Source organism: Ciona intestinalis, unplaced genomic scaffold (genome assembly GCF_000224145.3).
Source record: "Ciona intestinalis unplaced genomic scaffold, KH HT001041.1, whole genome shotgun sequence".
Classification (NCBI taxonomy): Eukaryota; Metazoa; Chordata; class Ascidiacea; order Phlebobranchia; family Cionidae; genus Ciona; species Ciona intestinalis.
The window spans coordinates 37,751-63,401 of NW_004191362.1; the positions used below are offsets into that span (position 1 = coordinate 37,751).

A 25,651-nucleotide genomic window follows, 5' to 3' on the forward strand; every position below is an offset into this window, starting at 1 on the left:
GATAACAGGTGTGCTACTATTCCACACCGTATTTAGAAGCTATATTCACATGAAGTATTGTGTATGTAGTTTTGTTGGTGATTGTTTTCTGTATGGCTGACCATTCGGACAACCCATTAGTGACCACTGGGTTGGAGCAATTACCAATATGTGTTTTGCCCAAGGACACATGGCTACAAGCATATACAGGAAACTTATATATCCTATAGTTAAATATGAACACAAAGCACACAGAAACCTCATATAAAATTATAAGCATTACCATTAACAGTGAACCCTCCCCCTACACCTTCCATAGCTGAGTGACCACGTCCGTCCAAATGAAAGATCCCGCCACTCTCGACGCGTGCATGGGAGCAAATGATTTCACCGATGTTCATGTATAGTTGTCCACCGTATTTCACCTGGAGAAAATTGTTTGAATATGCATTTTGTATTACGTGTTACATAAATGAATAACAGTTTTACTTTGATACAAATGCAGTGTCAAAATGTTTTACTTATAAGCTTTTGGTAAAACAGAAAGCGAAAATATTGACTAAAAAAGTCTGAGTTTTTGCCCAAAACTAGAGTAAACATAGTTAGTTACAACCGAATAATTAATACATGATCCATTTTGCAAAAAAGAGATTTTTCTAATTAGTATAACAATATGTATATAATGCAACAGTGAGTACCTTAACATCTGTACTGCTTATCAACAGAAGTCTGTGTATCTTTGTAAATTCCACGGTTCCATCAGTTTTAACGTGGAACCAACTGAAGGAGAAGTTGCCAGGTTTGGTCATGTGTTCTGTATCGTAAACCACGTGAGTTGAATTTGTGGCATCGAGTAAGAGTGCGGTGTTGGCTGACGAGTGGAACTCCACGTCACCTCCCCTTGACACATAAAGTTTATGCACCCCACTGATACGACCGGCTAAGATGCTGCGTGTGCCTTCCAAATGAGTCTGCTCAACAATATATAAGTTGTTATTTAATTATGGAAGTTACTCGAATAATAATATCATTTATTAAATATTTTATTGTAAGTGTGATTTAAGGGCGCCCACAATGGTATTAGAATCAACACAAGTACTAACCATTGTGCTGTTACACTGATTGTAGTCTTTAACACTAGAGCTGTATTTAATCAATCGTCTGTTCGGGTAAAATTATTTCTGATCCTATGTAGACAAATAGACCTACATACTATTTCCACTATTTTAGGATAGACTAAAAATTTCTAAACCAAACTGTTTACAACACTGCTGTATTTTAATGACTTGCCTCCTGTGGTAAGATTATTTCTGATCCAGCTTCAATGAAGAAACTGCAAGGTGCTATCGTCCATGTCCAGTTAGATGGGATGTATTCAACAAACAATCGCTGACCTCCATACAAGTGTAGCAAGCCGGTTCTATCACCATAGAAGAGATGGATCTCAACAGTGACGTGTATATCAAGTTCTGATGATGTCCCGTTGGCATGAGTGCCGTTCTATAAAAGGTTTACAACACAAATAAGATATACAAGCTAAAGCTGCAACAAAGCTTCCCTAACTCTGTACCCTTTGGTAATGATGTGAACATCTAATCACTTAGCCACAGCAAGGGTACTATTTTAGGAGTTATAATTTAGGTTTCAGAAAAGTTAATATTTACCGCCTTGTGCATTTCCGAATCAGGATGGTAAAATATAAGCCTTGCATATCCAGTGAGCTCAGCTTCATCAAACTCATAATAGAAGGTGTTTTCCTCCATGATAACTGTTGCAGGTGGTACGTCATTGCCTTCATTATCAGCATGTATGTATGTATGGTCAACTTTGAGGTAGGTCTGGTTCTTGCTCGGGTTATATTTAAGCTCCCTGTATTGAGGTGGCCGCATATTCTCTTCTTTGTAAGTTGTACCTGGGAAATATTTTCTAAATTAACAATTGATCTAAAATTTACGTTCTGTTTCTAAGGTAATGTAACTTTTACAAACAAATTATAACAAACTTATAGTGGCAACCTTATAATGTTATATTTAAGCAGAGAAAATCAGCTGCTTTAGTTATAGTAGGACAGGACACCTTTAGCACATAATGTCCAAATATTCTGATAGTGTTTTAAACGATTAACACAGTTTATCGGGAATCCAGAAATACAGTTTTATGTTTCTTTGAATGTTTTTTGTTTACTACCAAATCGGACGAGAAAACAGAATGAAAAGATGTCCCATCTTTCCCCACCCTATTATATGTTAAACAAGCTATTCCATTTTTCATAATAGATTAACAGACATAATTGGTGTAATACCTGCAGCAGCTGCAAGTAACAATGAACTAGAACCTCCCAATCCACCAGCGTTAATAAACTTCCCACCATACTGATATCTCCATCTACATTTCACTGCAATCCTTCCACCAGCACCACCATAACCACTACCGGAACCACCAAGGCCACCTCGGACGTTGATCTCACCTGGTGGGGAAATTAGTTATAAAGTTACATACTTGTAATAATTCAAGAGTTTATGAAGAGATATAGAAAAAAAACCTTGTTAATGGGTTTGAAACAATGTTGATATAAATAATGAGACATTATGCATAGTGTATCTCTGAAAGTACAATGTTATAAGGTATATAAAAGACCAAATATGTGCGCAATAAAACACAAGCGTTATAACTCCCAAGCTACTAAAATAATGAATTTACTTCTTTATACATACCATGTCCAGTTATATTGGTTGTTTCAATCAATATGGATCCACCAGAACCCCCACCAGCATTAGGACCCAATGCATTGCCACCACTTGCTCGAAGTATTCCGTTCAATTCTAACAACTTCCCAACTTTCCAATGTAAATATCCGCCACCTGGTCCACCCTTTACTGTGCCTGGGTGTATCGATATATTAATTAGAATTAAATTTGACTGTAATGGGTTAAACGCCTACATGGGTTTTGTAAAATAGTCATTAAAAATAAATAAAAATTTTCAAATACAGTTTTATTCAGAGTCGTCAAACATTAAGTGGTGAATGCAATATACTTTGGCTCTGCATGTTTGTATAAACACCTAACAGCAGGGTAAAATCTGTTTCACGTTTAAGTACTGGAAAACTTAAACATATATGATGTCACACATACTTAAAACATTGACTTGACATATCATCTCAGGCACCTTTAACAATATGCCTATATCTACATTACTACAGATCTTGTAACTTGTGTATGAGATGGATGAGATTAAAAATAAACGTACCTGCGTTACCACCTCCACTACCCAGTTGGGTTGGTGTATATATAGAATCATAAGCAGCCCCACCAAAGTTAGGAGATGGTCCACCACCTTGTCCACCATGTCCACCACCACTACCTGTATTAGATGATGTTGTCCTACCAGCTCCAACCCCAAGCTCTGCAGCATGCCCAGAGTTGTCCATGTACAGTAAACCTAATAATACATACCAAAAAAAAGAGAAATAATGACAAACGAAATTAATTGTTCTTTAAAAATTTTTAATCTATAGTTTAACCCTTATAGAAGAAGACAACCATACTGCAGTTTTTGGATAAAAACACGAGAGATTAAATTTAAAAATTGTCTGACATCATCTTGATGTAGTTTATCGTTTTGTTGTTAATTTTCTTTTTTCTTTGTTCTATTTAACTTGATTTTTGCTTTCGAATTAAACACAATTGTGAGCATATTATGTTTACCTAACAAACAAGCTGCAATATTTCCAACATACCTTCACTTTCAAGAACACCATACCCAGAATCCACTACAGCATGATACACAAACATCTCAGCTTGGTATTGAACTTTAACCAAGCCAGCACTGATCTTCACAGCTTTGTTAATCTTCTGGAATTCAGCTCTACCATTACGCATAATGATGATGCTCGAGAATCCAAACTCCCCAGGATTGGTGACATGATGCTGGAAACGTAGGATGCACGTTGGTATAAGGTTGGAAATTCAAAAACTCAAATTAAAATTTGAAACAGCAAGAGGTCTAGTATATTCTATATGAGTAAAGTTTGACAATCCTTTAGCTCCTAGTTGGCCCATTACCACAACATTGTATATGCACATTCTATTCTATATGGGTGAGGTCCTACAGTAAGGCACACCATGGGACCTGAGATTTAGGCCAGAGTTGGCTCATTACCCCAACATTGTATATGCACATTCTATTCTATATGAGTGAGGTTCTACAGTGAGCTATGCTACAGAGTCTGGCATTTGGGCAGGAGTTGGTCAATTACTTGACACCCAGACTGCCACAACTATTTAGAGACAACTGTATTGAAGCAAGGACTGAACATCAAACCATGCATTATGTATGGCTGACAATTGTGACAACCCATTACAATGGTGGCTTTAAACTAGGTATAACTACAAAGGTCTTCACACAACCTTACCTTTGTCCCACTTTCAATGAGCGCGGTTTGTGCTGTAGATAAGAACACAACATCGCCCCCTAGTGCAACTGAGAGATCCTCAACCCCAACCAACATTCCTTCGATCCATGAACGAGTGCCGAGTAATCGAGAGCGACTTGGCATTATTAGCTCGGCACCGACGTCAACTCTGTTGTCATAATGGGACTTGTTATGTCACAATAAATTATTGACTGTAATTTATTTATTTACAAAATAAATAAACCAAAGCGGTCGTTAAACGTGCATCCAAACTTGAAGTTATAAAGCTGATCATTCATATTTGCTAAACATCAGACCTTAGACACTTAAATTAAAACATTTTCAGGTTTGAGTTATAAACACTCTTATAGGCCTCTTTTAAGCTTAAAACTGCTGGTTCAAAACATTCACAAACCTGAAACTGCAAGGTGCATTGGTTTCATTGCTTGGATTTTGAAGATATTCAACAAACAGCTGTTGCTCCCTTCTAATGTGGATCTTGCCAGTTTGGTCGCCCAAGAACTTGTGCACGATTACTACTGTGGTGTTACTGCAAACGAATTGTATATTTTTATGAAAAAAATCCATATGGTAATGATGTTAGCTCTGGCCTACATTCCAGAGAACCTGAGGTAATGTATTGTACAGCCTTACCCATATGGAATAGACTGTGCATATACAGTTTCGGGATAATGAGCCAACCATGGCTTAAACCCAAGATCCCACGGTGTGCCTCATTGTAGGTCTGTAGGACCTCACCCATATAGAATAAAATGTGCATATTCAATGTTGGGTTAATGGGCCAACTCGAAAAGTCGTAGCCAAGGAATTATGAGTAAAGACATCACCCATACAGAATTGAACAAGATACCATTTAACAAAGTTACCTCAATACTTCAGCATTGGGTTCTCCATCCCTTGTTGGATGGAAGAATCGAATATTTGCGTGTCTTGTTATTCTTGCTTCATCAAACTCATATTCCAACCCAGGTTTACCATCTTCTTCCATGCTACCACCTTGTACAATGGTGTAGATCCACGGTATCAGGTACCTGAATGTTTCAAGACATAAAATGTCATGTGTGAAGCGATAAAATAAATAATTTTTCAAAAATATTTTTGTACAAACGGTTAAAAAGAGTATTACTACATAGTAAATATATAACTTAATTCCTTCTTCCTTTTCAGATAGAGAATTTGGACAACTGAGTAGTGAAAACTGGGTTGGTGCAATTACCGTTAAGTGCGTGTTGTCTAAAGGACTAATATGCCCACAATGTTAGCAGCATCATTTAACTCGTATAGCTAACACTGAACTATTGTGGTATAGTGCAAGCCTATAGTACTTAATTATTTGATTTTGTTTGAAAGAGATGATAAAAGGGATAATGTTGTGATAATCTAAGGTTTCTATCAACCCACCTATCTGAATGTATAGCAGCATGTATATCTTCACCATCAACCTTAAGTAAAGTATGAGCTGCATACACATGAGGTACAGATGCTCCAAGGTGGGTGTATTTAATCTTTGAATATTGTGGGCCACGAGCGGTTTCTTCAACATATACGGTCCCAGCAGCGCCAGGAACATTACCAACACCCCCCACAGAACATAAGTAACCTGGGAATACATGGTTGTGCTTGTTTATTGATGGTTTATCACAGCAATATGTGTAATGAAAATCAGGTTGATGTAAATACATATTGTTCTGCTGGTTCATTGGTGTTTTACTATAGTAACAAGTCATAACATGGGTGTTCTTTAACAGCGGTTAAATTTTTTTATATATGGTTAGAATAAATTTATATTACCAGGGAAGTCATATTTCCATGCAGCTCTCACAGCAATCCTTCCACCAGCGCCACCATGACCATTTCCAGCACCGTTTCCACCATTGACTCTTACTTCACCATGACCTGTTTAAATAATGCGAGCTTATTTATACTTACATGGTGAGGCAACTTTAAATGTTTTCCATAGGATTTACAAAGCCTAATTTAAAGATTATTTTGTTTATACAGCGCTCGCTTATATGAGACATATATACTTTGGTCAGTTTCAATACAAACATGGCAACCAATTTGTAAGATATAATTTCCTCTCAAACGTCTTAATTTAAACTGTAAAAAGGAACATCTCTGGAAAGATTCAAAAATAGAAAAGGGCATAATTAAGTTTTAAAGAATTCCAAAAACATTTTATGGATAGGTACTTCTATATGCATGAAGTAAACACATAACCAGTCCTCTTATTAAGTAACTGACCACTAAAGTTGAGCGTCCTAATCATCACTGAACCACCACTTCCACCACCAGCATTTCCTCCATTACCAGAGGAACCAGAAACATCAATCAAACCATCCACGTAGAAACTCTCAGCGTTTATCCATCTAAGGACTCCACCACCATAACCACCATTGCCCTGTTTAATAAAGTTGAATTAATGTAAATTAATTTCTTATGTAAAACCGAAATTATGAAAACATTAAGCTTCTTACCGACTGAAAGCTGGAAACAGTCTTATTTATATTTAAAAAATATAATTACAATTATGTGCTTACAGTAATTATCTTACCCTACACTATTATCTGCGTTATTTTAAGTAAAATATACAATTATCCTAAAACATATAAAATAAAACTACATATAATAACAATAAACAAAACAAACATAAAAAAGCCCTTACATTTCCATTACCACCTCCACTACCAAGATGAGTTGGTGTATATAGTGATCCATACGAATCACCTCCTTTCACATCAACCTTCAATGAACCACCATATCCACCATGGCCGGCTCCAAGACTGTGAAGTAAGAAGTTCATTGTTAAATATGTTTAATAAGTTTAAACGGAGCAGTGTTTATGAGTGTTAAATAGAGCAGTGGTTCTTAAATTGGGATAAAGCAGTTTTATAGGTAAGAAACTTTAAGCCTCTTAACCCTTTGGGATAAGATTTTTGCAAATTATTATTTTGACCGACTGCCCTATATTGCTCAATATTACATATTTGTTCTATACCAAGGTTTAGTAAACTTTTTAAATGCTATGATACTGTTTTAACCGTTATACTGGTACATAATTTATTATTCTTTTGAACAACACTAACCTTAACAGGAAAGTTGGAAGAGGGAAATATATAAAAAAATCCAATTTCATATATTATGTGATAAAAAAACAAATTAAAACAACTCACCCAACACCATTAACAGTTCTACCACCCCCAAGACCTTGCTCCGGTGCGTTTCCAGTTCCGTCCATCAACAAGTTACCTTGACTTTCAATATCCACATGTTGACTTAGTATGCTACCTCTGTTCATCATTAGTTTGGATTGGTAGTTCAGTTGAAGTTTACCAACTACCACACTCAAGTTGCCGGTGTCTTCTTGTATAAAGACTTTGGAATATCTGAGAGAAGATATAAGTAAATAAGCGTAATGCACCAACCCTCTCCCAGCCCCTGACAATATGGTCTACATGTATGCTGGGATAATGGACATGATCTGATAACATTTAGCTTTTAAATGTTGGTGAGTCAATTTTCAAGTAAATATTGGGTTGCATTCTGCTTGCCACTATCTTTAACTTACCAATTGGAAATTTAAGCTATTTGCAAAACGCCCAATTGGATTTAGAGACCTTTTGTTTTAAGATCTATAACCCATATACCATATATCTTTTACATATATGCAACATACCTGTGTATTTCAATCAAAGCAAATGAGAGATTCCCAGGTTGTGTTACTTCCACAGTTTCATGGTTTTCAACTTTACCAGTTCTATGGAAATATTATTTTACTCAAACATTAATCAAAGATAACATGGATGCCAGAACTAAAACAATAATCTTATAAAATATTTCAAATGAAAACTAAATACTAACATAGCACAAAGAGGAGATGGTAATGTTTTGCGTTTCTTGTGTTGTGTATTAAGGTTTTATCAAAACTGAGTTTAATATGAGAGGTTATGCTTATAAGAGTACCTCACTCATAACCAATATGCGTGTTGCTTAAGTTTGAATAGCTACATAATAAAGGAATATAGGAAACTGCCTCATAAATCACACAAGCATAATTTAACATATGTTATAAAGCGTTGTACATATACAAATATACCAGACCTGAATACAAGGTCAACTATGTTAACTAAACCACCTTGCAGAAGATGTGAAAGTTGAAATGGCTCCGTTAGCAAGTTGTATATGAGTTGCACCAGATAATATTCCTTCAACTGTAGTACCACTACCCAGGAATAATGTTCGGGGTGGGAGAACTAATTCAGCATTGACATCAATCTAGAAATGTACAGAATATTATTAGAGAGCGTAACTTTGTGAAAAAAGACATCAATATGTTTAGCAGATTATTCACTTATTTATCTTTATGCGGTAGGGCAACTACTGACTGGTCATCATCAAATATAAAGCTTTGTTAAAAATTAGGGTTTTGTGCAATGCTGCCAATTTCCATAGTCGATAAAAAAGTGAGAAGAATTAAGGGTTTTGCCCAAGAATACATACACACATAATGATAGCAGCATTGAGCTTTGAATCTGGTACCCTCTGGTTACTAGAGCCTATAAACAATTATGTAGGTAAATATTAAGCATATATACAACATACAAACCTTATAAGCCACGGGAGCAACAGTATATCCATACAATGCACCAGTTTGATCAGCGTGAAGGGCTTGGTTTTCTTGCAAATGAACAAGACCTGTTCGATCGCCCAAAAACCTGTTTAATAGTGAAGTTGGATAAATATAACTTGTTTATCCTGCTTGATGTCTCATCGTTATGGTCAGGCCAGTTCTACCAGAGCTATATTTTGTTAATGAAACTTTAGATAAATATCAGTTTAGTATCAGTTCATATGTATCAGCTTACTTATGAATTGTAACAGAAGTGTCTTGCCCTTCGAATACCACCCGTGTGCCGTTGAATATCTGTAGCTCTGTTATTTCAACTGATGTAATGTTATCTTCAAGCATCAGAACCGTAGCTGAGGTGGAGTTGACATCATGGTTATCAATACGAAGGTTGCCATAGAAGCCACCACTTTGATCTGAAGGTATCTGGATAATAAAATAACATAAATTCTAGTTGTGGGATGCAAAGATTAGAAAAAATGCAACAAAAAGATAGGATATAACGAAAAAGCGACAATAAATTAGCAGCAAAGCGAGATAGTAAATAGCTCTATTAAAAGTTGAACGCATAAGAATATAATGTGTGTGTACGCCGTCAATGCTGATAATTGAACTTACCTGTCTTCCGTCGTAGTTTTCAATGTTTTGTCCAATATTAAATACAGTTCCACTTCCACCATTCTTAGTTGCATCATTCCCTCTTCCACCAATTGCACTGAAAGGTAATATAGATGTTAGCAAGGCTACAATGAATGGAAAGGTAACTACAAATGAACGGGCATGTTATAACGAATACGTATAAGAAATGTGCATGTAAAGCACAAAGAAATTTGAGAAAGTCAGAGCAACTGTTAAACACATATGTGCCAAATATCAGGTCCACAAATGATTTTTTATTAAAATTTAAGTAGACATTCGTTACTTGCTAACTTTGCAGTGAAGGACCCTGAGTTTTTAATGAAAAAAATGATTTCAATCATCAGTAAATTAAAGATTCTTACTTTAGGATTCCAGTAAACCTCGAAGACACACTTGAATGAACAGAAACTCGACCACCAGAACCACCACCACCGTGTCCATGACCATTACCACCGTTTGCTGTTATGTACCCATGCCCAGTAATAGAGCCTGGTAATAAAAAAATGTTTAAACAAGTGCTAATATTAAACATAAATTTGTAACATGGCTTTTTGGTATATTACAAATGCATTGTTTATTGAAAGAAGATGCGTAGATCATTCAGATTTAACCTCTACAACAAAGTTTAGTTTAGTATTAGTAGACTAGTTTAAAGTAATTAGTAGACTAGTTTAAAGCTGAAAACATGATAGAAACCCCTTACCTGTTGTTATGAGAACAGATCCAGCTGAACCACCACCATGGTTTGAACCAGTAGCTTGCCCGCCATTAACTTGCAACCATCCATCATGGTGGAAAGATTGAATGACGTTAAGATGGATGCAACCACCACCTCGACCACCCTGGATGGAAAACTTGTTTATCCTTGTGTGACAGGTCAATGACAGTCGTTTTAATACACATGTACTGTTTGATACACCTCGCGCTCGCTTATGGATTAGCATAAATGAAACTTTGGGGGTGATTAATATTCTTGTTTATACTGTATGGCTGACAAGACAATGCATAAAGCACAATTGGATTAAAGGGTTAAAGTAAAGTGTTTTCCCGAAGGACAGACAAGCTTGAACCCATACACCCTGAGCCATTGACATACACGCTAACCACTTTGTCAGGGCGCGAAGTGATTAAACCATATTCTTACTTGAGAACCACCGCCACCACTTCCATATAACTGAGGTCTTCTAAACGAGCCATATGCTTCCCCTGCAGTTGAATGATCATTCCTACCACCACCATAACCACCATGTCCACCTCCTATTCCATAACCATTAGATATAACTCCAGCTCCCAAGCCCTGTGGATAGTTTGTTGTATAACAGAAAACAGTTTTTGTGTACTAATGAAAATAACAGAAAACAGGTTATACTAACGACAGAAAACAGTTTTTGTGTACTAACGAAAAGTCGGAATAATAGGCAAAATGCATTTGAATAAAAACATTAGTTTATTTAAACAGTGTGCCCAACCAATCGTTATAACACAAGTGTTTTGTTTTACACACTTACTTTAAGTAAGCAACTCTATAGGTGATTTATTTTTGGGAGGTTTTCTCATTTTTTTATAATGTATGACTAAATTAATTTTATCCATAAACGCATTGTTTTATTACCAACCTGTTCTTGTAGCGATCCAAGACCAGACACATCAACATAAGCCCCTCCTTCCATGTTCATTGTTCCAACATAAAGAACCAATTCATTACAACTTAAACTTGACTGTGACCTCATAGTAAGAACATCTATCTCCATCTGAAGTGGTTTTGTAGACTCGAATACTATATTTGTACGAGCTTCCATGGTAAGTACATCAAATGTGAAGTTTGAACCTGGAAAGTTTAAACATAGATGTTATAAGTATTATTACTTGAATACTTGGTGGAGTTACTTAGTAACTTGAGTTACAACATTGTTGTTTTAATGTGCACCCTATGTGGTGGCTTCATACATCTCATTATGATCCCCTTTGAGTTACCACATGTGCAGCTTTATCTAACACATATGTAACTGCAACTGTGTAAGTTTTTTTCTCATACAATTGCCATCTTGAACAACCATTTGATAACTACTGGGTTGAAGCAGTTATAGTTAATTAAGTGCCCAATGACACATGACCACAATAGTGGTAGCAACAAGCTTTGAACCTGTTATCCTCCAGTTACAAGATAAACTATCTAACCACTGTGCTATAGCTCTAGTATTATACATGCACCATGCAAACATATATTTAAATACCTGTTGCTGAAACAGCAGCTGTATTTGGAACAACCGATGCATGTTTTCCAAGTATCATGTTCTTGTATGGTGCCATTGTTAGATTATACACTTCAAGCAATGTCCCATGTAACTCCATGGGTGTTTCCATCTTTCCAATAAGCCTTGTATCAGCAGATAACACAAGACTACCATGTTCCAATACATGGAAGTTAAGTGGAGGTACTGAACGCCTGTGGAGAGAAAATAATCTTATATAAGTGTTTGTTTACTAAAAAAGTCACATACATCCTAAATATAAACCAGGCTTAATAGTTTTTAATGTAATCAATATTTCACCAGTTACATTTATATTATCCATTTTCTGCTTATCCAACCTGATTTTTGAACTTATTTCCCAAAAAGACCAGATATTCAAAGTACTGCAGTATTTTATCTAATATGTTATGATACCTTTCTTCAGCTGGTATGAATTCCACGTAAAAAGTTTGGCCTTCCTGGATAAAGAAGAGTGAAGTGCCATCTCCACGTATGTTTACTGTTGTAACAGTAGCCGGGGAAATTGTGAAGTCGGTTTCATTTATTGGTTTGGGGGAAGCTATTTGGAATTTGACTTCTCTCCATAATGAAACTTCATCAAAAGCAAAGTCAGCTCCGTTCAATAAAGCTTCATCTCGTGCAATTATATTCCGTGGGTTTAGTTCAGATAGAATGAATGGTTTGGGTGGGGAAACATTCTGGAAAAGAAACATATTGTTTATACTTCGAAATTCTAAAACACATTTTGGTTCATTTCATTTAACTGTTTATAGAAGTACCTGCTACCAACAAAATATTAGATACATTTTAAAACTTTTGCAGAACATAAAATGAATCTAAAACGCTGCTTTAGCAAAGCTGTTTTAAATTTAAGTTGGTTTCTAAAAAGCGGTTTTAAATTTATAATAATATAATTTTACCTGGTTGTCCAAAATTAATGTTGAGTAGTGATACGATGAGTTACCACTTCCTTTTACAGCTTCTATATAAACCGTTCCTGTACCACCAGTGTCTTGGTAACCAGTGCCAGCAATAGCAACCAGTGAACCCCGGAAAACATTATCAACAGATGCATGGAGAGCAATCCTACCACCTGCGCCACCACCACTACCTTTACCACCAGTGACATCCATTTTACCATGTCCCTTTGAAGTGCCTGCGATAAGCGTTATAGTTTAGTTATCCTTGCAGGGTACGGTAATATAGAGTTTTACCACAGGTGTCTTGAGCACCATGATGTGTCTGTGATAATAGCTTACAAGTTACCACATATGTAACTTAGTGGGTGATTGTTTTTATATGGGTGACAATTTGGACAACCCATTAGTGACCACTTGCCATAAATGGCCTTTGACTCCAAAAACTGTAGACATATTAAGCAAATTGGTGTCTTCGGGTTACGAAGGTTGCAACACTGTGGTAATGTTAGCATCATATACTAGTTACCCAAACACAGACTTCCTATTTTATACACATGTAAGTCTAAACCCAAGTCAACCCACCAGTTGTGACCCATATCGCACCACCACTTCCACCTCCAGCATCTGATGTAGAAGTATCTCCTCGAGCATCAAGTATCCCGTCCAATGTTATGAGCCTTCCAACAATAATCCTCATGACACCACCACCACGAGCACCAGGCACACCATTAGATGAAATTCCACCACGTGATCCACCCATGGTAGGTTCGTAGAGTGAATCATAGAACAAACCATTAGAAGCACCTCCATTGCCTGTATACAAACAATATCTGATAAATTTGTAATTAACTATATAAAAGTAAACTTTTCATACTCTCGTCGTGAAGTAATAACAGTCGTTAAGACACGGGTGTTTTGTTACTTTGCTTATTTAAGCACTCAAACCAGTGTTATTACACTGATAATTTATTGCCTACTTATTCAGCTTTGTTTTTGAAAATGTTTTCCCTACAATATCAAATAATCGCTAAAGTAAATTAGAAGCAAAAGGGAATAGCCCATTTATACTTATTAGAATTATTTTAAAAACAAATTAATAATATTGACCACCAACCTGCCCCACCAACTGTAGCATATGAAGCACCAGCCCCTCTTACACTAGGTGTTCCTATACCACCACTCTCAACACCCCGTCCCTTGGAACTTAAAGTTGCCATAGGTTCTGTATGCATGTCTGTTGCCACCACGGTGAAGAACTCAGCTGTCATAGTGGATGACCACTTCATATCAAACAACACAGCAGTGAACACAAAGCCCATGGGCGGAGGGCATGTAGCAGATGAGAGGGAACCCATCTCAAATGTTGACAACCTTTTGATTAAATTTGGTTGAATATTTTTAAACAACACTATAATATTAGGCTAATGTAAGCTGACAACTCCTAGCTGAACATTTTATTTAAATTAACTAAATACTTAACTAATCTTAAGTTTAATTTATCCATTCAAATATAAATAGCGAAGATCAAATAAATTAAAACAACGAAGAGAAGGGAGTTAGCAGCCAAACAACATTCGTTAAAACAAACCAGCACCCTTATTTTTAGCCATGAACTTTCAACATTATATATATATAGTTTTTAAAGATGCCCACCTTCTTTGTGTATATGCGTTACCTGAAATGTCCAGGTGTTCCTTTCTCAATGACACCATCAGATACGTGGCTAATGGTTGCTTGAGGTCCAATATCAACAAGTCTTGTTGCAGCTATCCTCAGATGGTGGACTCCAATTAATTCACCATACCAACGTAAGGCTGGAACTCTTGTACCTAAGGAATTAAAATATATATATTTGCAGCTAGATTTTTATAAGTTTGACTTAAGCTAAATTGGGTTGAAAAAAAACTTAAAATTTTTAAACTTCTACAATTCATAATTGTTGCTGATTTTGTCAAAAACTAAAAGAATTGTAAAATTGCTCAATGGGGTCATAAAACAAAAGAAAAACCCAGAAACCACCAACTAAAATTACAAAGAATTTTACTCTTTAAAAATTTAGGTTTAATTTTAATTTGATGATAATTGGCATACCAATAATATCAGTTGTTGTGGCCAAGTATGCAGTAGCCCCTTCATCAACCCATAAGCTTGTACGGGGTTTAATAAGAGTCGCCGTGGTTTCAGCTACGGATAAATAATAACTGTGGTGTTCCATGATGTGAACTAAACCACTCAAATCACCAGATAATCTGTAACAGGAAAATATGTATATTACTGTGGGGTAAGATGGATACCGTTAGCACATAATATCCAATTACAATTTGACATGTTACTTCTTTATCCACTTGCGGCTAGCATTTTTAAGGTTGTAATACAGGTGTAGAACACATTAGTAACTATTGTAATTTATCTCGATTAAGCGTACACACACACCCACAGTGGCAGCATAGAGCCTTAAACCTGGTATCCTATGGTCTGATTTTAACCATTGTCCTACTTCACGAGACTATAACATCAATATATAAACAAACTAACTTATTAATCCTCAAACTTCTATTCCTCCCATCACTGGGTAGTTGCAATGCAGCTCCATTGATAAGGTTAACTTCCTGTAGAGTTGTAACATGTGTGGAGTCTGTGGCATTCTCATCTTTTTCATCCAACACATAATAGTTGTTGCTCCATGACCGTCCGGCACCGTCAATTATAAGTAACTCCTCTGTTTCAACACCATCAGTGCCATCAGTGCTGGTATTAGATGATAGCCTTTGATGTGTATATACAGATCCTGGGGCCCCATGGCAGGTTTGGCATGTAGATGAACCACCTGAGCCACCATATGCTTTGTACATACCCTGTGTGATGTAATAATAGATTTTGTATGTATGTGTTTAAATTATCAGAAATTGAAAAATTATAAAACACACTTAAAAGTAATGATGACAAATTTAACAAAACTAATAGAAACACTACACTACTTAAACAAATAATATAAAATCAAATATAAAATCAAGCATAAAAGTCTAAGTTTTCTATTGAAAATTTTCAACAAAAAATAATTTTTTTGACATCTTTATTTTTTATATAAACCTGGAAAGCGCTTGTTTGGTTTGTGTATAATGCAATACGACCACCTGAACCTCCGTTACCACCTGCACCACCAACTGAAGATAAAATCCCATGGCCGGATATATGGTGTGCAACTATTAATATTGCACCACCACTACCACCACCGTTGCCGTTTGTTGTAGATTGGCCATTTACACTCATTTGACCTTGATGTGTAAAATAATGTAACTAAATTATCCACAAATGGGGAAAATATTAGTCATTATAGCTTGGGTGTTATATTTCATACACTTGTGCCTGCTTACCAGTTACCTCGCATGCAACTTGTGGGTGATTGTTTTAGAATTTCAGACACATGTGCCCACAATGGTAGCAACATCTCACTTAGAAGTACACAGTATCAGATAGATAAACACAATTTATCTTGCGTTTTTATAAAATTTAAAACTAGGAGAAACGAATTATCACTTTCTTACATAAAAACTTTTAATTTTCACAATTTATGATTTAAATTTAGATTTAGTTACTATACTGCATTCTATATTACCTTCAAGTACAAATGCTTGAGCAGCTTTAACCTCAATCTTGCTTCCACCTCTAATTAAAGTAGATTGTCCCGTCATGGAACCCCCACCTCCCCTGCTCCTGGGCAGGTACAATGTACCGTGGTATTGACCCCTGTTTGATTGGTCACCAGTGTAACCACCATTTGAACCATATCCACCTAATGAAAGTAAGAAGATAAGGTTAGAAGGGTAGAGCTGCAATGAATAGACATTGAACTATATAAACTTTATATGATAAACGTCCCGATAAAATATTAAAATTAGAAAAATTCTAAACTTTGTTGGAAAAGTGTTTTGACTGCTAATATGCTAAGGTATGTTTCCCAAAGAGAAAATGTTGCATTAAATTTAATGCATTTTACGATTTAAATTCAATGTGCATATGTTATTATTATGCTAAATAAAAAAACATTAAATTATGTTTTTACCTCCAGCACCATTTTGAGCGTTCCCATTTTCACTGATAATTGTGTCACGTATCCTGTCACTGCCAGCACTGGTCATCAAAGCACCTGCATCTATTTCAATGCGTCCCAACTTAAGGTAGAAGTGTTCAGCTGATAGTTTAGAGTTATACTGCAAGCGTAGCAAGCATACACCGCCAACCATGCCCAAGTCAGGTAAAAATCTACAGAACAAAATTTTCAATAAGAGCAATTTGGAAAAATATAAATAATTTTGAAACCTATATGATTTTATTAAACAGTTAAAAAAATATTTTCCCATTTGGTTTGACATCAATTATTCGTTTGTGCAATAGACAATAATAAAATTAAACCTAATACATTTGTAATATCAATTTTCTTTACCCTTTTAATCAGATTTTTACTACATTTCCAGCCAAAATAGACATTCAAGGAATAAAACTCCTACATAACCAACCTTACAACTGATCCAGTATAAAGATCCAAAACACCAAATCTGAATTCTCCAGCTTTTCCAATTTCAACATAAACCCCTTTCTCCAACAAAGCAGAATGAGCTTGTGCTCCAATAGCAAAGTAACCATCTATTCCTACATGGAAGTCATTCACGTTTGTAAGGCGGCCATCCAATAGGAAAGACACGGATCTGAATTCATCATGAGCGAAAGTAGATTCCGTATCTTCAGGGTCAGAATTAAGTGGAACACCAGCACCAGATGTTACAATACGTGTAGGTAATATAAGTTCTCCACCAGTTTCCACAATAAAGTTAACGTAGGGACGAGCAAATGTTGGTGTTGAAGAGTTAGACGACACTTGACCATCTTGAACCATCAGCCCATTTTTATCAACTTCAATGATCAACTTATGTGCTTGGTAAGCTCTCACTAAACCACTCTTGTCTCCTCTTATCCTTAGTATATGCAACGTGTTGGTTTTGTTTTCATTATCTGATTCCAGTTTCTTCATACGTAGTGACCCTTGTCGCACCAATGTTACGAAATCAAATATAATTTTACTTTGATTGTTAGGCAGCAGTGTGATGTATTTGAAAACATCCAGGTTTGCACCATCTACATAGAGAGTTCTGTATGGTAGTTGGTTTCGAATCCTATAAACAAACACAGATCCAGGGCCACCATGCAAATAACGAGATGTACTTGTCGCATAACCTCTCCCACCAACTGCATTTACTTTGCCCTGGAAATATATTGTTTAATTTTAAACTAAAATATGCAAGTTAAAAAAATGGAGCAATTTTAACATAGTCGGTACATGCCTATATCTTTACAAAGAAGAGTTTTGACGCTCTATTCAAGTTGCCTTTATCAGAATTAGTAAATGTCAAAAAATAAAAGTAATCTTACTCTCACAATTTGAATAGGACATTAAAACGATACCTTTGCTGTTTTAAAATTATATTTGGCAGCAAGAGTTTATATATCAAGGTAAACGATACATAATTAATGCAAGATAGGTAAGACCAGAGTTTCATCTCGCTCATAGAAATCACATAGCAAACAGCAAATGGGGCTAAATTGATCACAGACATAATATAAATCTCTATTTACCTTATATCGGTAACTGGTGGAGATATTAAACGCAACCCTTCCACCAGATCCACCACCAAACTGTAAGTTAGAATTATATTTCTTTGTGCCTTGACCACCATTTGCAGTGACTTCTCCATACCCGGTCATTATCCTGTAATGTATTGACAGACACTTTCATTTCACCACTTTGCAAATATACAACCAAAACGACGTTTAACTTCACATTAAATTTTGTTGCAAATTTTTTTCACAAAACTGAAAGAATTTTTATACAATTTTTTAATAGTTTTTTTTTATTTAATAATTGCAGCATCAGCCGACAGTCACTACAACTTGGGATAAAAGTAAAGTAGAACAATGGAGTGTAATACATTGTTTTTAAACTATGTGCCTTGAAGTCGCTAACAATATAAAATCGGCCAAATGTTTAGAATGTGGTATGCGAAACTTTGAAATTGAAGTTTCAAATATCTAGTGTGCCAAAAATAAGCTGTGAAAAGTGTGGGAAGCATAAATTATTTGACACAAGGCTAAACGAACTTATAAATTACCTTGCTCTTATATTAATAGAACCTCCAGCGCCACCACTTCCACCATAGCTGCTTGCACCAGGAGCTCCATTGACATTCAGTTTACCATCTAACACAAACTCTGAACCAATCTGCATTGATATGAACCCACCACCTAAACCACCGGTTGGTACATTCTGCACCAGAGGGTGAGGTCTATGGTTGCCACCGGATGTTCCAAACTCCTCAGGGTTTTCAATCCTTCCGTGGGCTATTCCACCTCTTGGGGTCTAAAATATATATTTAATGTTTGTAACTTATCTATATAAAGAGTTGTAATATATAGATACTTAGATGCAGTATGATTGTTCTATAGTGTAACATATGTGGTAGTACTAATGCAAAGTATCGCGCATGCAACTTAGTGAGGGATTATTTTCTTTATGAATGGCAATTGCAGCACACCTTGTTAGTGACCACAGGTTTTAAATCAATTACATACGTGGTAACTCGTAAGTGGGCTTGAAGTGTGTGGAACAGAACACCCGTGTTATAACAACAGTCATTACCCCACACTACAAGTAAACAAACAAAAAGTTGCATTGAATAATAAACTTACGTATCTTGATCCACCAACACTACCATGACCTCCCCCTTCACCTTCAAGCAGATCTTCCTCATCGTAAAACCTCCTTGAAGTAGATGTTGAACGATCTGCACCCGATGATGTTACAATACTCCCAGGTTCAATGTGAAGACTTCCAGTTTGAACTCGAATAAAATCTGCTGTGATCTCAGCACCAGTTTTCACCCTGAAACCCCCAGTAATAAGTTTGGCTCCAGTGTTAGCAGGGAAGAGCATTTGACTTCCAGCATCCATTTGGAAAGTAGCGAGCTCCACCAAACCAAACTGTTCATTTTGATTAACAGTGGTTTCATATTCTGAATACGGCAAAATGCGTCCAGTTGAACCAAACACAGCTTTAGTGCTTTGACCGAGTACAAGGTGTTGAACATCATGTATTTCACCTTCCAGCCTTAGAGCTGGTGTACCAGTTCCCACTATGTGAGTATGAGTTGCTAAAACAAGAACACCATTGAATTCAACTTCGAAATTAACTCTTGGTTTTGAACTTGTATCGTTTCCTTTAACATCAGGTTGGAATGTTACAGTGTTGTTGGCAGTGACATGTATGACACCTGGTAGAAAGTATTTAGTGGTCAAGGAAACTGTTGTAAGGTAGGAATAATAGGGTGTAACACATTGTTTACAAACTATGTGCTGTGAAGTCGCTAACAATAAACAATCAGCCAAGTAACATGTATGACACCTGGTTGTACAATTTTATCCAAACATCATAAATATCTAATGTGAAATTACCTGAACCATCTCCGATCAGTTCATTGACTTGAAGTTGAAGGTTGGTTGAATTCTCATGAACCAAATTCACCCTTACTGAATCATTAAGGTGAAGTTCTTCGATGGTGAAACCACTCATGAGCCGATCATCTATGATGGGGTAGCAGAACTTCTGTTGTCCGTTCTCATTCTTAATAATAAGGGTCTTGTAGTCGGTAGTCGTGTCAGCAATAAACACAGATCCAGGTCCACCAGCTAAGCCAGATGAAGCTACATGGTCGTAACTAGGGTTGCTTGATCCACCACCATTCGCACTGGAAGGAAATTTAACATTTAATGTGAATGTCTTTGTGGTTGGAGGACTAAAGAAGTTATAACACAGGTTTTCTATTAAAAAATCCAATAAAGACATGGAAAACAATGAAAAATGATGCTATGGCTAAACTATTCTATGCACTTAGAATTATGTTGTTTAAATTTACCACCTTTTGAATTACATTATTTAAATTAGATTTTTAAACTAGATAAATTTACATGTTTTGAGTTTAAATACCTGTATTTTCCAGTAAACCTATTATGTTCCTTTGGTGAATGAATTGCAATTCTTCCACCACTTCCACTCCCACACCTTGTAGTTGCTACATCCACCATCTTGGTTCTATCATCAGCATTAAGTGTTGTATAATCCACGATCTTACATGAACCACCATTAGCCGATACCCTGCCATGGCCATCAAAGGAACCAGAAGCCTTGATCCAAATACTTCCACCTGAACCAGCTCCTGCACCATTATTGCCACTGCTGGAATAATCAGAACTCCTTAGCTCAACGTTGCTTCCATCAGATTTGATTTCACCATCATTTACAACAGCATGGGCAGTGATCTCTATAGTTGATCCAGCATTTGAGGTTGTGTGTCCTATACCAGCATGGCCAGCTATTTGTGGAGTTTTATAAGATCCAAATGATCTCAGACAAGTGTCAACGTTGGTTTGTGTAGAGTACCATCCACCACCTAAACTAGCATGCGCGCCTCCAGCAAATACTTGGTTTGAGCCACTTGGTGGTAAACGATCCAAGGGTACTTCTGTGGTAACTTTACCACTCACACTTATAACAGCATTCTGTTCTAACACAAGCTTGCTGGCTGTTAGTTTAACTGAGGGGAATGATGTAGTGGCTCCACTCTTCAGTGTGAATGTGGTTACAGTGAAGCAGAAGGCTTGAAGACTTGTGAATATAGAAGTAGCTTTAGCAGTGAATGTGTTCATTGCATTGCAGGTTCGTAAGTCTTCATACTGCCGTGATAGAAGTTGAGAATTTGGATGTAAAGTTACATTCGATTGTGCGCCCAACACCATGTTTGCAGTGAACAGTTTTCCTGAAATAGTAAAAAAATTAAAACTCTTTTATCTTTGCGGGCAAGGACAATCATTATAACACAGTTGTTCTGATTCATACACCTTGTGTCCTCGCCTTTAGTGACTACTGGGTTTAGGCAGTTGTCGTAAAGTGCCATATTTAAGAGCATACAATGGCTGCAACACCCAAATTATTAAAATAGATAAAACAATATTTTAAAAGTCGTGTTTTTATTCTTACCAAAGACTTCAATTTTGGAGTTATGCAGTGTTATGGAGTTGGGGAAATTGGCTACACCATCTTCATGGATATGAAGGTTGTATGGGACCAACAATGTCTGTTTATCATTAGACAACCACCAGCGCTGGCCATTGCATATTTCAATCCAACCAGAAACAGCTTTGACTTCTTGAATATAAACGTCTGCGTTGGTGGATTCAACAGTCACTCGTGCATTGCCTGGCAAAGAAAGAACGTTGGAAGTGGAAAATACAGTAATGATTAATAATGCCCTATTGTGCATCATATGCACTGAAAATAACTGAACACTAGATACAACATAGAAGGAAAATATTGATTAAAACATATAACATATAAAGTGAAGTTTGCAAGCAATGCTATACATGGCAGCTTTTAAATACCAGTTAGCATTCTTACCAAGTATGTGAAGTACATCAATATGATAAGTGGAAGGGTTCGTTCCGTTCAATACAGACGGGGCGACTTCTTTTACAGAATCAGCCAAGTTTCGCGCGTCAATTGTAACTTGGATTTTAGTGTAACCAGTTCCTATTCTGTCCCTTAGAACCATGATACCACCAGCACCGGATACAGAATCGACATTACTTGCTCCACCATGTAATTGAACACTGCCTTGGTAGCTCCAACTGTAAAAAGAAAACATTAATAACAAAAAAATCTTTTCGAGTTCATGTGAAATTTATTAAAGTATTAATTGGTCTAGTTGGGAAAGAAAAAATAGAAACAATTTCCGGTTAACTGGAAACAGTAAATCAAAGAGTTACTGTAAGTATAAAACTAAGAAACCATTTTGCGTTAATAAAAAATAAATAACAAACACACAGTATAATGTATTCCCTACCTTTCTTTGGTTTGAATTGAAACTTTACCACCGCTGCCTCCAGTACCTCGACTATTACCACTCCCCCCACAAGCAGATATCAAACCATGGCCGGTAACTCTGCCTACTTTAACATACACCCCTCCACCACTACCACCACCACTGTTAGTAGCTATACCAGCTTCACCATCAGCTGTGATGGAACCTATTGCAAAAAAGTTATAAATTTTATTTAGGTTCGTGAATTTTTAGGTAACTAATAAATTGCGCTTGTAACATGCCAGTTTTTGAAAATATTACTTAAAATTTATACAACACATGAAATTACACTAAAAGGGTCAATTCAATGAATAAAATAAAATACACAGACTTTTTCGAACCTAAACACAATTTTCAACCTTAAACTAAATATAGTATTGTTAGACTATTTCCCATTTGCATCAGTGATTTATATTGGTGCAGACCCACTAACAGAACTGCCAACATAGCTGATCTTACAGCCATAGGTTTTAGAAATATTAAATAGGGGTATATCTCAAAAGATTTAGAACCCTAGAAATAATATTGATAATTCAAATGAACCTTCTACCTTCAATTTGAAGTTGGTTGCTCATAACAATGGACAACAATCCACCACCAGAACCACCACTACCAGTAGTAGAGTTCCCTCCACCACTACCAGGCTGTGTTACATTAGCCATGTCTCCGTACCATGGTGCACGAGCCTCATATTGTGGGTTGTAACCTCCATACCCAGCGTGGCCAGCACCATAACCGACACCATTGACCTAAGAATATAAAAGATATAAAATGTTTGAAGTTTTGATACTATTTGATTGTGTGATATAATAATTTAAACTTCTTGCAACTTTGGGTGTGATTAATATTTTGGAAGTTTTTCCTTATTCTTAATATATTGCTAATAAATTGGACAACACTTTAGTGACCACTGGGTTGGAGCAATCGCCGTTAAGTGTCCTGCCCAACAACACATCTAGCCATGTGCTGTAATTGAAAAGTGTAGGCAGACTTAATATTTCAGCAGTTCCCATAAGCTTACCTGAAGACCTTGTCCTGGACCACGTTGTGCTTTATATCCACCAGCATTCACACTTATATGTGAACCAGCATGTAGAATAACCTCATTGCCTTGAATAGCAAGGGTTTCTCCAACCAATCTTCCACCATAGAATATTTCCAGTTTTCCTGAATAATATGATTATTAAATACAATCCGCTTATATCCTTGTTGTAGGCAACTAAAAGTTATAACTATGGGTGCTCTAATGTAAGTAACTTTGCCCAAGATCACTCCCGCCTACCATGGTAGCAGTATCAAGGGGCGAATCTAGTATTCTTTGGATTTAAACAATTACTGTTAAATGCGATGCCCAAAGATGTGAACAAAAGTAGCAGCAGTGAGTCTTGAACCCGATACCTTATGGTTAGAATGTGAATGCCCCAACACTAGGCTGCAGCTAAAATAATAAACACTAGAATATGCTACCATCATACCTATAGACATAGGGTTGTCAAGCCCGGTGTTTTCTCCGCTTAGAAACTTAACATAAGCATTGTCCTTGATGGTTAGAGTGGTGAATGAATATTTCCCAGGTTCAGTTAACACACAATATTCTCCATCTATAAAAGTTCCAGTTCTACCATCTGATGAAAACACTACAGATTGTCCGCTGGACACCACGAGCTCAAATACATTGATGATCAAACCTGTAATAAGAAAATAAAAGTTATTGTAACATTTCTCTTGTGTAGATAACATTGGCTTCATGTTAATTCAAAGCCTCAAATTGAAAGCTATAACTTTACATTTTAACCATTAAATGATTTGTTTTGTGTCGGGTTTATTAGCTTTTAATTGAATTGTTGGTTTTTGTATGACCTGCTAAGGCTTATTTACTGTTAAACAAAACATCTGCAATAGTTACTGAAAACTGACTAAAGGTCATTCAAGGTCGCACTTAATACCAATTTATAAAACATTAAATATTAACACTTACCAGAGAGTTTGTTATCTGGTCCTTGCAAGGATACAGTTGCTGGCAATCTCATCTCAGCTGCAGGGGCAAGCCAGAAGCTACAACTTAGCACAGAGTTTTGTTCGTTGTCTTCCAGGATCAACATTTGGCCATCTTGTAATTCAATCAGGGCTTCAGGCTCGCTGTACAATTTCTCAACCTGAAAAAATACAAGGTTTAAAATAGTCATGTATGCGGTAGGCTGATAAAATAGTTCACCAAGAAATATTGGGTTTAAAAACATTGACTTTGTATACGGTCTTACATCTAAATGCATAGATCTATACAATAGCTATTTTAGAAGTAGTTAATAGATTTACTTACTAATGGTTATAAATATTACACAACATCTAAAACATCGAACATCGCCATTTAAACAACAAAATATATATGGCACATAATATGTTTTACCTCCAAGGTTAGATTCGTTCCCACCATACGAAGATGGACAGAACTATAAACGTAAACATCGTTGAAGTTCATCTTAACAACATCATTGTTTCCCTCTGTTGTCTCATCGATTATTGTAAGTGGTTTTGTACCAACTGCATTTACTGTGGTGGCTTTAGCATCATTTTCTAAAAAAAACAATTGAATTGAAGTAAGTTTGGTGGCCACTCCTTTGTATTGGTCGTTTCTTTAATTACATTTTGTACAGCACAACATACATACCATTCAATTTTGCTTTTGGAATACAATGGGAAGATACATTTATTAAAACAGTGAAGAGAGAGAATTAGCAGCAAAACGACAGTTGTTAAAACATATGCATTTGGTAAAAACTAAAAACTACTTTATGAAAGGGTCAAAGAAAATCTGGCGGCTAAACCACCTCTTA

The 25,651-nt window shown here is 36.3% G+C and overlaps 1 protein-coding gene across 2 annotated transcripts in view; it reads right to left on the bottom strand.

Moving 5' to 3' along the window:
- The window catches only part of LOC100179046, a 98,398-nt gene that overhangs the window by 36,823 nt on the left and 35,924 nt on the right, over positions 1–25,651 (bottom strand). For both annotated transcript variants that reach the window (XM_018816880.2, XM_026839835.1), the window contains exons 73-121: positions 24,796–24,973; positions 24,293–24,505; positions 23,839–23,984; positions 23,368–23,566; positions 22,800–22,983; positions 22,355–22,584; positions 21,938–22,156; positions 20,888–21,716; positions 20,356–20,648; positions 19,594–20,174; positions 19,017–19,264; positions 18,484–18,616; positions 17,370–18,112; positions 16,916–17,115; positions 16,469–16,645; positions 15,943–16,127; positions 15,388–15,707; positions 14,944–15,101; positions 14,528–14,681; positions 13,967–14,223; positions 13,435–13,665; positions 12,853–13,088; positions 12,347–12,630; positions 11,915–12,126; positions 11,297–11,508; positions 10,825–10,977; positions 10,384–10,522; positions 10,043–10,169; positions 9,660–9,756; positions 9,280–9,467; positions 9,021–9,129; positions 8,550–8,689; positions 8,091–8,171; positions 7,588–7,800; positions 7,080–7,197; positions 6,659–6,815; positions 6,206–6,310; positions 5,816–6,014; positions 5,281–5,445; positions 4,809–4,943; positions 4,394–4,562; positions 3,719–3,908; positions 3,229–3,420; positions 2,694–2,861; positions 2,282–2,446; positions 1,644–1,891; positions 1,270–1,479; positions 678–950; positions 263–404 (exon numbers count right to left, since the gene is read on the bottom strand). In XM_018816880.2, the coding sequence (XP_018672425.1) occupies positions 263–404; positions 678–950; positions 1,270–1,479; positions 1,644–1,891; positions 2,282–2,446; positions 2,694–2,861; positions 3,229–3,420; positions 3,719–3,908; positions 4,394–4,562; positions 4,809–4,943; positions 5,281–5,445; positions 5,816–6,014; positions 6,206–6,310; positions 6,659–6,815; positions 7,080–7,197; positions 7,588–7,800; positions 8,091–8,171; positions 8,550–8,689; positions 9,021–9,129; positions 9,280–9,467; positions 9,660–9,756; positions 10,043–10,169; positions 10,384–10,522; positions 10,825–10,977; positions 11,297–11,508; positions 11,915–12,126; positions 12,347–12,630; positions 12,853–13,088; positions 13,435–13,665; positions 13,967–14,223; positions 14,528–14,681; positions 14,944–15,101; positions 15,388–15,707; positions 15,943–16,127; positions 16,469–16,645; positions 16,916–17,115; positions 17,370–18,112; positions 18,484–18,616; positions 19,017–19,264; positions 19,594–20,174; positions 20,356–20,648; positions 20,888–21,716; positions 21,938–22,156; positions 22,355–22,584; positions 22,800–22,983; positions 23,368–23,566; positions 23,839–23,984; positions 24,293–24,505; positions 24,796–24,973 (10,705 nt within the window). The remainder of the gene's footprint in view (positions 1–262; positions 405–677; positions 951–1,269; positions 1,480–1,643; positions 1,892–2,281; positions 2,447–2,693; positions 2,862–3,228; positions 3,421–3,718; positions 3,909–4,393; positions 4,563–4,808; positions 4,944–5,280; positions 5,446–5,815; positions 6,015–6,205; positions 6,311–6,658; positions 6,816–7,079; positions 7,198–7,587; positions 7,801–8,090; positions 8,172–8,549; positions 8,690–9,020; positions 9,130–9,279; positions 9,468–9,659; positions 9,757–10,042; positions 10,170–10,383; positions 10,523–10,824; positions 10,978–11,296; positions 11,509–11,914; positions 12,127–12,346; positions 12,631–12,852; positions 13,089–13,434; positions 13,666–13,966; positions 14,224–14,527; positions 14,682–14,943; positions 15,102–15,387; positions 15,708–15,942; positions 16,128–16,468; positions 16,646–16,915; positions 17,116–17,369; positions 18,113–18,483; positions 18,617–19,016; positions 19,265–19,593; positions 20,175–20,355; positions 20,649–20,887; positions 21,717–21,937; positions 22,157–22,354; positions 22,585–22,799; positions 22,984–23,367; positions 23,567–23,838; positions 23,985–24,292; positions 24,506–24,795; positions 24,974–25,651) is intronic.